Raw genomic sequence first — 12,720 nt, 5'->3', positions numbered from 1 at the left:
ACTATTTAAATAAACTTGAGAACTTACACTTTTAGGAACATATATTTCTCTATTTTTGATCTCCTTTTAATTTCACTGTCATATACACACACACACACACCTTGAGAGTCCAGGCAGCCTGTCTTTTAATGAGAGCTCTGAGACTGTATTTCCTGAGCCAGTGATGGGGATGTCTGGTGTGACTTTGGTAACAGCCAAACGAAAGTCACTGTGCACATCAAGCCTGTTGCGTGCCTTTGTTTTGATGGTGACCAGAGCGCTGAAAGCAGTCTCTGACGGGTATGTTGTGGCAAATGGCAAGATGAATCTGGTGGTCGCATGATGAGCAAGTCTCGGAGCCACTCCTGGTCCTTTCACAAGCCAAAACCGCTTGTATCCATGTTCAGCATAGAACCGCTTACAGAGAGAATTGGACTTTTTATCCATAAGCTCATCCTCAGCCTGGAGATGCTCGACATCTTCTTCTTTTGCGAGAAATGGGTCCATCACCCATGCATCTTTTGAGACATGTTCATTTACATCCGAGAAACGCGAGTGCATCTCCTCCTGAAGCTTCTCCATGTGGCGGGTGAACTGTCTGGCCAAAGCATCAGGTAACTTCCCCCCTGACTGTTGTTGTAGCAAGGGAAACTGTTGCAGGTCTCCCGTTGCCATTTTTTTCATTCTGTACTCCACTTTGAGCACAAACGCATCCACTGTCTCTTTGCACTCCATTACATTGGCATCCGCGGACTGCATGCGTTTGTTTGCTTCATTGAACAGACTTTTCCGTGGTGGCGAGCTCGTGGTGGCGGGTGAAGAAGAGAGTTAAGGGTAGAGAACAGCTGATGACTGTCTGTAGCACTAGGGCTGCACGATATGGGCAAAATATGATATCCCGATATTTTTTGGCTGAATGGCGATATACGATATATATCTCGATATTTTCTGTAGAGTGGGTTAGATGGCTTTGTCGAATTGTCCTGCGTACTACAGTGAGGGTTTCAGTGTGCCCAAACTTTAATCCCATGCTCCCTCCCTTCTCCGTTCCATTTGGGAACATGTTTGGTTTAATTTTGCTTGTTTCGTATATTTTAATTAATTAATTAAGGGCGCCACCAGAGGGCGCCCCCAACACATTTGCCGTCCTAGGCGATCGCCTAGGTCGCCTATGCCGAGCGCCGGCCATGGTTTCGGGGCAGAATAAGCTGTTTGCGGGCGGTAATGCAGCAGCACAAGCCACAGTTTTACGTATTCCTCATACTGCACTTTGTGCCGCTGCTGTAAAATGGTGGAACAGATTTGTCGTGCTTCCACTTTTAGCGCAATGGTTTTTGCTACACTCTATAACAGATGACCTGCAGCTGCTGCTCATCTGTTTTTAAACCCGAACCATTTCCATATTATGGAGCCGTTGTTTTCCCCCTTTTTGAAATAATTTTGTCTCACGACCGCCGTCTCGTTTTCTTTACCGGTATCCTCCTGCTTGTTGTGTTTGGGAGTGGTGGCGGGGGGCAGGGAATGGGGCGTCATTTGCACAGCGGCAACGTTCGGGAAGGACAGAGTGGGAGGGGGAGGGACGCGCTCACACAGTCTCCAAGGCAAACTTGGATCCCCTTGGAAATTATATAGATATATCTTGCATGGCAGATATATCCTGCAGCCCTATGTAGCACTATCAATTTTCATCAGATGATTATCTTTTTTTGCTATATTGATGCCGAAGTTCTCTAGCAGTACCCACACAATATGGGCGTTGCCACAGTAGCCTCATGGGCTAGGCCATCTTCCAGTTTTTATACAGGGGGCGAGATGCAGTGTGTGTTAGCACTCCACGGTCCACACTTTCTCTCCAGCTCTCTTTCCGTCTCTTTCTCACTCTTCAGTTGGCTCTCACTCTATTGCTCCCTTTCTCTCGCTGTCCTTGGCACTTTCGTTCTCCCTATTTCCCCTTCCATAACAATTATCAATGCCATCGCTCCATGCTACTGCGAAACAAGGTGACGGGTCCGACTGACCTGCTAATATACACCTGAAGTCCTCTTGGTCATTGTTTTGGTTTGTTGTTCTTGAGAAGTCATTTTAAGCGGACGCTGAAGTTCTACCTGGTTGAGGTACCCGCCCTTCCACACGCAGGCTGGCAGGCAGAGACACAGACAGACAGGACTGTGTTCCAGTGCTTCCAGCTCACTCCCTCTGGTTAAAGTAGTAAAGGTTAGGGTTAACCCTAACCACAACCTGCTGTTAGCTGCTGACACAGGCCATGTCGGCATTCTTATCCTCCTCGACCTCACAGCTGCCTTTGATACTGTTTGCCACAGCCATCTACTAACCAGATTAGAAATTCTGCTTGGTATCACTGGTGCTCCACTGTCCTGATTCCAATCATACCTGAATGATTGAAGACTTCAAATCTCCTGAGTCACCCCTCCACATGATGTCCCCCTTTGCTCAGTCCTCGTCCTTCTGTTCATAATCTACATCCTTCCTCTCTGCTGTCTAATAGGAAACGAAAGGGCTGAATTTCCAATGCTATGTGGTTGACACTCAGATTTACATTCACACCAAGCCTGCACACACTTTATCATTATCCAAGCTAGTCTGCTGCTTAAATGCCATTAACAACTGGATGACTGAAAACTTCCTCAAACTCTATCAAGATAAGACGAAAGCTTTTCTGATTTCTACCTCAAACATTCTGAAAAAAACTGGAACATCTTCAGATATCTATCCCCAGCTATTTCACTACCACCTCTGCTGAAGTAAGACATCTGGGCATAATACTGAAATATACTCTTTCATTTGATACACATATCAAAAATATCACCAAAACAATTTTTTTCCATCTAACAAACTCCGGCCCTCCCTTAATTCACATTTATTCATGCATTCATAACGTCAAGGCACGAATACTGCAATGCTCTTCTGTATGGCATCTTAACTAAGACCTTAAATAGGCTGCAGTATGTCCCAAACTCTGCAAGGCTATTCACCCACACCAGCCCTGGGATGACAACGCTCCCATCCTCCCAACAGTTGCATTGGCTCCCTGTCCACATCCGCATTCCAAACAAAATCCTTCTGCTTGTCTATAAATCTCTAAAAGATCTGGCCCTACCCTATCTATCGCTTTACCCCTTACCAGCAAACCAGCACCCTTCGTTCCTCAAGTGCCTGTCTATTAGCAGTCCCCTCATCCTGGCTTCGCTCCATGGGTGACAGGGCTTTCAGTGTGGCAAGCCCCAAACTCTGTAATACCCTGCTGCTTCATATGCACCAAAACACAACAATATCCACTTTTAAAACATGGTTAAAAAGGTATATTCTTAGTTCAGCTTTCCTTTCCACCTCCTGATTCCACCTGCACTCCCTCTTTTTATACGTTTTACTTGTCCTTATCTCTACATCTTTAAAGGTCCCATGACATGCTATTTTATGTATTCTTTAATATAGGTATTAGTGGGCAACTAACACCGTATTCAAAGACGTTCCCGAAATTCAGCCGTGGTGCAGAGGTACAGCCACTCCGAGCCAGTCGCACATTGACCTTCCCCCAAATTCGCTGTTTTTGGTGTCTGTAGCTATAATGCAAATGAGGAGGAGCGAGGCGGGTCAAGGAGGAGGGTGGGGGTGTGGCCTTTAGCAGCTTGCAGCCACGGTACCATGCGCTCTGTTTACAATGGATGTATCGCAATGGCGAGGCGCACACAGCCTTTAGCCGTGTTCTGTAAATATTCTAGAACACAAGGGAGTCCTGGAGCTTTATATGTAAACATTATCATATAGCCTACATAGATATCTATATCATATAATATATATTATCACGGCCAAAAGTTGTGTGAGCCGATATTATGAATCTCAAACGACCGTGTTGGGTTCTCCGACGTTCCTGGTTCTTCCACGTCCACATCAATGTGAAGTAGACTGAACCGCGACAAGGAGGAGAAAGGGATTGTTGCCGGGCAGCGGTCAGGCACCTCCGCCTCCGGCGGTGGTCCCTCAGCGGGGCTCAAGCGGGAGACATTCGCCTCCAACAATCCCTTTCTCCTCCATGTCGTGGTTCATGTTCTTGAGGGAGTCAAAGCCAAAGTTCCTTCCCCCCAATTCATTCTTAACCTTGGCTGAGATAACCCCCACTACGAGTCTCGTTGTAGAAATACCAGAGACGAGAGTCCGACGTGTTATGCGCTATAACACCAGAAGCAGAACGGTTATCCAAATAACAAGGAAGTGTACAACACTTGCGTTACAGTCCTGGAGCTCTATATCTAAATAATATCATATAATACATAGATATCTATATCATATAATGCATATTAGCACGGCCAAAAGCTGTGTGCGCCTCCAGACGATATTATGAATCACAAACGACTTTGTCGGGTTCTGCGACGTCTCTGATTCTTCCACTTTCACATCAATCTGAAGTACACTGAACCGCGCGCTGCCGGCTGCCCCCTGCCGGGCGATGGTGCCTCGCGGCAACCGGCGGCATGTCGCAGTTCATGTACTTCAGCGAGTCAAAGCCAAAGTTTCTTTCCCCCAATTCCTTCTCAACCATGGCTCAGATAACCCCCACTACAGTCTCGTTGTGGAAATACAATACAAATATATGCCCGCGGGCACCATTTCGCCCGCAAGGACCATATGAGGTGCCCGCAGGACTGTTCTAAAAAAAGCACAACTCACCAGTGAGCTGCGTCCAAAAAAATATGTAATCACACTTATCATATTTAGATAGATATGAAAATGACAAGATCTTAAAAATAAAAATGTTAAAAATGGTTGCATAATACATTTAGATAGGTTTAGTCCAACTCTGACCTATTCTAGTTCAAAGGTGAGCGGGAAGCAGCAAAGATGGGGAGCCTTCTTACCCCAAAAACATGGCAGAAAAAAGAAAGAAATTTTCACAGTGAATGGGAGTACTTTTTTACTACTGTGAAAGAAACTGCGTTTGTCTCATTTGCGGGGCAACCGTGGCGACGGCAACGCGGCACAATTTGGAGAGACACTTCGCTACCCACCAAAGCTACCATGGTAACTACCCACCGGGAAGTGCGTTCTGGGCAGAAAAAGTCTGCGCTAAATGCAGCTTCGGGAAAGCAGCAGTCTTTTTTTTCCAGGAAGCCGGCGACAAACGCCCACATAACATTTTCTGACAAGAAGGCTTTTTCAGACGGAGAAGTTTTCAAAGAAGCAATGATGATAATTGCCAACGCTGTACTTAAAGACGAGAAAAATGGAACCGATCTAATCTCCAGTCTCTACGATGTCCAACTGGGGGCATCGAAGATGACTAGACTGGAGTCAGCTATGTCAGCTAACCTGGCCGAGCAGCTGAACCGGGATCTGACGAGGTGTAGGTGGTTTAGCATCCAGTGTGACGAGTCTGTGGACAACAGCTGTACAGCGCAGCTGTCTGTCTTTATCCGGATGGTGTTTGAAGTTCTCTCCACAAAAGAGGAACTCCTGGCACTACTGCCCTTAAAGACAACTACAAGGGTAGTTGACGTTTACAACGAGGGGAAGGAGTTTTTCATACAGAAAAAGGTAACAATGGAAAAGTAGTAAGTAAGTAAGTAAGCTTTATTTGTACAGCGCCTTTCACAGACCAGGGTCACAAAGCGCTTCACAGTTAAAACAAAAACAATAGCAATACACAGTTAAGAAGTGCATACAAATTTAAGTTTAAAAGGCCAAGACAACTAGGTGACAAACATAGCAGCCCCAAGACAGCTAAGCAAAAGCATGAGCAAACAAATAGGTCTTTAGTTGCTTTTTGAAGGAGTCAACAGACTCCATCGAACGCAGAGAGAGTGGAAGATCGTTCCAGAGCCTGGGAGCAACAGCCTGGAAGGATCTGTTTTGTCCTCATTAAGCTGCAGGGTGTTATCACTCAGCCAATGTTTTATCTCCACCAAGCACTGAACTAAGGAACTTAGCCTCTGGAGCTCAGTTGGCTTGAAGGAACAGTAAAGCTGGAAATCATCAGCAAACATGTGGTAAGTAACATCAGGAAATCCCTGGATGATTTTTCCCAAGGGGATCAAATACAGCAAAAATAACACAGGGCCCAAAACGGAGCCTTGGGGGACTCCACACAACAGATCTGCTGACTCAGACCTTATTTGGTTAACAGTGACACTAAAGCTACGCCCAGAGAGGTATGACGAGAACCAGTGTAAAACTGACCCTGACAGTCCTACTTCATCCCTCAGTCTTCTCAGCAGGATCTGGTGGTCAACTGTGTCAAAGGCTGAGGACAGATCTAAGAGAACTAGAACAGTGCACTTTCCCGAATCAGCAGACATCATAATGTCACTGGACACTTTCAGTAAGGCCGTCTCCGTAGAGTGAAGTTTGCGGAAACCAGACTGAAAGGTCTCATGGATGTTACCCTGATCCAGGAATAATGACAGCTGTTCAGAGACCACCTTCTCTAGGATCTTGGACAAGAGTGGCAGCTTTGAAATAGGCCTGAAGTTACTGAGGACAGTCGGGTCTAAGCCTGTTTTTTTAAGTAAAGGCTCCACTATGGCATGCTTAAATGTACTGGGAAACACACCTGTAGACAGAGAGAGGTTTACCATTTTGGTGACCCAGGGGCCAATTACATCAAACACTTTCACAAAGAGCCTACATGGAAGGACGTCAGATGAGCAAGAGGAGGGTTTCATCTTGGTCACCAGTGCAGAGATATCAGTAAGAGTCACAGACTTAAATGAAGACCACAAGCTGGAGACAGGCTCAATGACAGCAGGGGTTCCACACAAAAGGGGAGGGATTTTCTCCTTGATCATCTTAATTTTGTCAGTGAAAAATCTCAACAATGCATTGCTGTCAGCTTCACAAAAAACAGGGGTAACTGGCGCAGCAGAACATACAAGAGAATTGATAGTGTCAAATAACACTTTGGGGTTTTTCTTATTTACTGTTACCAGTTGGCGAATGTAGTCCGATCTGGCATTTTCCACCATCTCATTGTATGAGGACACAAGATCCCTGAGATAAAGTCTGTGCACCTCAAGGTTAGTGGCTTTCCACAGACGCTCAGTCTTTCGACATAGTCTCTTTAGACTCAAGGTAACTTCATTTTTATCCAAGGGCACACTTTTTTCTGTATTGACAAGTTTGATTTAACAGGTGCCACCTGGTCCAAAATTTTAACACACTGCTTGGTAAAACAGTGCATAAAATTGTCCACATCAAGGCAATCCATAAATAAAAGAGGGTCAAACATAGCAGAAAAACTGTCTGCAGTATTAGCAGAGATAACACGCCTCTGAGACCTAACTTCTAAGGGCTTAGGCTCAGGGCTGAAGTGCAGATCAAACAAAACAAAACAATGATCACTCAGATGGACGTCCTGTACAGACACATTTGAAATGTCCAGGCCAAGAGTAAAAACTAAATCTAAAATGTGGCCTTTCTGGTGTGTAGGCTCAGAAACATGTTGCTCAAAATTAAAAGCTTCAGTCAATGATAAGAGTTCCTTCGCGGAGCAAGATGAGCTGTCATCAACATGAAGGTTAAAATCTCCAAGGATTAGAACAGATTCCAAACTTATTATGGAGGTTAAAAAGTCACTAAAATCCTTCAAGAACAAAGCAGCAGGGCCAGGAGGACGGTAGATTGACACACAGTAGAATGGATTTGAAGAACCCACCCTGACCATCTGAGACTCAAATGAAGTGTATTCTTGGGTCTGAGTCACTTTGCATGTGCAACTGTCCCTGTATACAACAGCCAGACCCCCCCCACGACGACAGGGGCGGGGCTTCCCGACGGCAGAGCAACCAGCTGGACAGAGTTCATTTAGATGAATAAACTCTTCCTCTCTCTGCCATGTCTCCGAAAGACACATTAAATCCAGCTTTTCTCTTGTGAAAAGATCGTTCAGAGAGAAGGATTTATTTGCAATAGACCGGGCATTTAACAGGCCGATATGCAATGTTGATGATGTCACGGAGGCAGTGTCCACGGAGCGCAGCTTGAAAAGCTGGTAGCGGTCACTACAGACGGGGCTCCTGCTTTGATCGGCCGACATGCAGGTTTCATCGCTCACTGTAAAGGTGACCAAGAGTTCCCAAAACTTCTGCATTACCACTGCATCATTCACCAGCAGGCTTTATCTGCAAAAGTGATCGACTTTGAGCATGTGATGACTCATGTTGTGAAAATCATCAAAGCCAAGATGAACATTTTCTCTGTGCATTTAAAGAGGAAAAGAATGCTGCACTTTCCCTCTGTGCATTCGGTACTGAAAGACAATGCTTCTGCATCTGATACATTGGACAAAGTTGCAGAAAAGTACTGTCAAGTCATAAATGGATTTGGGCAAGCATTTGAGAATAGGTTTTTGTGAACTTGATTCTGCTTGAGCCATGCGTCTCATTCATCTCTAATCCTTTCATGAACGTGGACATAAGACATTGCGGCAGGCAACTAAGTGCAACGTTCAACTTGGATGCTGGACAGGTGGAGATTGAAATCGTAACATTGCAAAAATGGCCACAAACTTTTGGAGCCTTGTTGACACAGAAAAGTACAGTGGTGTAAGCACAGCAGCTATGACGGTTGCCAGCCTGTTTGGTTCAACCTATTCTGTGAATCAGTATTTTTTACATGAACTTCATCAAAAAACAAACGCAGAACCCGCCTCACTTCTGCACATCTGCAAGACTCACTCAGAGTTGCAGTGGCAAGTTACACACCAGATTACAATAAACTGGTGAACAGCATGCAATGCCAGTTTTCCCACTCACAAAGTAAGATACCAGATGTTGTCAGTGGCAAGGTTGAATCAAAATTTGGAAAGATTGTGTTCAATTCAAAAGTGTTCAGAACGTTCATGAAATGTGATAGATTTATTGAAAAATACATAAATTCATTTTTCTTAACCATTACATAATTGCTAACTTTTTAAAACAAGGTATTACATAGTTAATGATTTGTTAAAAGGGTTTGTCACTGGTTAGTGAATATCAGAGATGTTTCCTATCAAATGTTGTAAAATTTGGAAAATGGTCAATTCAAAAAGTGTTCATGAAATGTAACAGATATTAATTTTGATAAACATGAAGCAGATTGGTCAATAGTTCAAAATGTGATAGATTTATATACAAATATGTAAGTTTATTTTATTAAACATTACATAATTGATAACTTTTTCTAACATTGTGAACATAGTTAATCATTTGTTAAAAGGGTTTGTCCCCTGGTTAGTGGATTTAATTATTTTTTTTCTCTATGAAATGTAGTGATCATCTGAAAATGTAAACAGTTGCTGAGATTAATAGAAATAAAGTGTAGAATATTGATATAATCTGTTTCCACCTTTTTAAAGTCATTTTTTGATATTATTGTGAGAAATTATTAACATAATCAGTGTCTTCACACATTATTAATCATTCATAATAATCTATAACTAAAGACAAACTGAGCAAATTTGAGAGTTTCAGAAGAGTGTATCACAAAGGTGTCCATTGGCCCTGCTTGCACTGTAGTGGCGTAGGGTGGCATAAGTATGTGACACTCAAGTTGTTTAAGGGTGTTTTGATGAACTACAAAATAGCAGGGAGGGATAATTATGTGCATTGATACAAATCCACCAGTGGCAGCATTGTACTTGGGCGACAACGCGAAAGGGCGACTAATGTGACTTTTGGTGTGAACGCCGCTTGTCTGTCGTCCCGTCCTTTGAGCGATCTGTCTTTCCCTCCTTAAATTATTCTTTCATCTTTTCCATCTGTCTCCCTATCTTGTCCATTCCCTCTGTCTCCCTCTCTCCCATTCTGTCTCCCTCTCGCTCTCCCCCATTCTCTTGTCCGCTCCCTGTCTGTCTTCCTCTCTCTTGTCCATTCCCTCTGTCTTTCTTTCTCTCCCGTTCTCTTTTCCGTTCTATTTAAATTTGGGGCCTTTAAGAGACGCTTTAATCCAAATTGATTTACATTTGTCATAAGAGGAAAGAATACATATCGCTGTCGGTACAGTAAGGATGTTCATAGAACAAAGTACTAACAATCGCTAGGTTAACCCCGTATGCAACAAAGATGGCTAGGATAAGATGCTACACACACACGATTAAGTACTATAACTAAATACGACGTACAATAAGTGCTTACATTAAGTGCCAGAACGTACAACATACAACAAATAGGAGGGGTGAGACGGGGTGGCTATGCAGAGTCTTTGGGAAATATGAACTGATGGGCTTGAGTCTTTTGCAGAAGCTGTTGAGCAACTCTGCGGTCTTAAATCGGCAGGGAGCTCGTTGCCAAAACTGATGAGTTTATGATTTTGATGATCGACTTTTTACCGTAATTTTCGGACTATAAGCTCCGCATTTTTCCCATTTTTGATTCTGCGGCTATAGTAACGATGCGGCGAATCTATGGATTTTTACAGCTAACGGCCACTAGGGGACCTCCTAAATCTTTGGATTTTACAGGTTACAGTCCACCAACTTTAACTCTATGGGCTCTATGACCGGTCCGCGCCCCCCCCCCACCTTTAAGCGGCGGGCTCCAGTGCGGCTTATATATGTACACATCATTCAATTTAGCTGCTGCGGCTTATACTCCGGTGCGCCTTAGAGTGCGGGAAAATACGGTACTTGCTCTTAGCAATGGCCTCTCTCTCTCCCCTGCTTTTGTCCAGCCCCCCCTCTTTCCCTCTCTCACTTCTTCTTGTCGGTTTCTTCTGTCTTCCACTCTCCCTCCCTTCTCTTGTCAAGTCCCTCTCTCTCACTTTGTCTTGTCCATTCTATCCGTCTCCCTCTCTCGTCAAGTTCCTCTGTCTCCCTCCCGTTCTTTTCCATTCCCTCTGTTTCACTCTCTCTCCCCGTCTATTGTCAAGTCCCTCTCTCACTTTCTCTTGTCCATTCTGTCTCCCTCTTTCTCTTGTCAAATCCCTCTCTCTCCAGTTCTCTTATCCATTCCCTCTGTTTCCCTCTCTCCTGTCTGTCAAAGAGCTTTATTGGCATGGATAACTTAACTTGTAAATATATGTACATCGCCAAAGCATATATAATAACTATGTATTATTAAAAGTGAATGGGGAAATATAAATTCCAAGTACAATAGAAAGAAACTGATATAATGGTAAATTTTCAAGAATAAGAAACTTCTCCCACCCGGCAGTTGATGCTGAAATGGATATTGCGAAGTTCAAATTTAAAGTTGAAACCCGTTTTTTGTTATGTGAAAACAAGGTTACCAAATGCGTTACTTGGCAGACTCTAGGGGGCGCGTGACTAAAGCTGAATGAACGCAGTGCGGAGTGCATGGTGAGGTATGAGGAACACTGGGCATCGCTCCCCTGTACCCAGCGTACAGAGGAAGAGAGGGGACACCCAGCAGCACAACTGAAGTCATTGTTCTTCAGAAGGATCTGAAGAACAATGACATGAAGTCGACATGAAGTGCTTCTCATGTCCAACACAACCTTGGCAAAGTCCTCCAGGTCAAATTAGGATTTATACGTAACAAAACAAAGTTGGTATTTTCCTAACCTCTTACTCAGGATATGCTTAAAAAAATACTGGAATTTACTTTCACAATATCTTTCACTCTTCTCTTATCTCTAAACATTTACAAGTATCTATCAACGATGCCCAATGTATTTTTATTTTGCTTGTATATATGTGATGTATATTTATTTAAACAAGGTACACCTAAAGTGAGGGAAGGCAATTTAAAGAAACCAGCCTAAGTAAGCTAGATTTTGAAAGTATCCATCCTAAAACATCCCACCCTACGTTCAGGCCTCCCTCTAAACCAAAAACTTGTGAATAGCTCTAACAATAGGTATGCCTCGGCTTGTGCAGGACTTTGCTAATGCCAAATGCGTGCTGGGTGGATGGGGAGTAGGGCTGCACCATGAGGGGAAAACATACCAAATGCAAATGCGTTGAGTAGTACGATGGTGACAGGTCTTATGGTAAATAATTAAATGTTCAGTGCTAATGTATTTCGTTTTTTATAAGTGTAATATTACCTGATTTCTAGGTCAGCACTAATAGGTAGGCAGACAAGCCCATTGGTTATTTTTTGGCCAAGTTCAATAATTGGAAGGATACTGGATTTCTTTATTTTATTGTCAGAGTTTATTGTGATTGATTGCTGTTGGGATGTAAAGAGAATTTCAACAAATATGACAAAGTTGTCAACGCTAGTTTTAATTATCATCAGCCATGACTTATGGTGGTTATTGTCCAGGACAAGTAAGGGGAGCTATTATCCCAGTGATAAAAAAACACTCTATACCAAATGACGATTAAAATAACTCAGTGGTCCTACTCTGCCATCCATATCAAATAAGGAGACCGCATGAAGAGTGGACTGTCTGTCCTTGAAGTCCTGGACACAGATTGTAAACCAAACAGGATGCGTCTACATGTAGGACTCACATTAACTCTGCCGTCGCTTTCTCTTTGGCCTTCCCTTTCATGATTGAGTACAATTGGAGTGTTTTTCTAGATTAGAGTATTGTGTAATTGACTTTGTGTGTTTTAGTCTCCTACCAAGGCGGTCTACAACGCCAGACACTGGGCCGTGGACAGTGAAGAGGACGCCCCCCCCAGTGGTGTCTTTGCCTCGATCACAGACCAACACCGTAAGTATACATGTGCTGCACACATTCAAACATATGTTCACCGTAACAATGAGCAGGGGCTGTTACCTCTTAAGACCCGAGGGTGATCTGCAGAAACAAAAATGATTTATTCATATCAACTCTAAA

At 43.6% G+C, this 12,720-nt stretch overlaps 1 protein-coding gene across 1 annotated transcript in view; it reads left to right on the top strand.

Moving 5' to 3' along the window:
- The window catches only part of LOC115531643 (wings apart-like protein homolog), an 85,448-nt gene that overhangs the window by 66,776 nt on the left and 5,952 nt on the right, over positions 1 to 12,720 (top strand). Inside the window, exon 6 of the mRNA XM_030341001.1 lies at positions 12,495 to 12,594. Within this exon, the coding sequence (XP_030196861.1) occupies positions 12,495 to 12,594 (100 nt within the window). The remainder of the gene's footprint in view (positions 1 to 12,494; positions 12,595 to 12,720) is intronic.

Source organism: Gadus morhua, chromosome 18 (assembly GCF_902167405.1).
Source record: "Gadus morhua chromosome 18, gadMor3.0, whole genome shotgun sequence".
NCBI lineage: Eukaryota > Metazoa > Chordata > Actinopteri > Gadiformes > Gadidae > Gadus > Gadus morhua.
The sequence above is the reverse complement of the archived record's forward strand: the minus strand, read 5'-3'. Positions and strand labels throughout refer to the sequence as shown.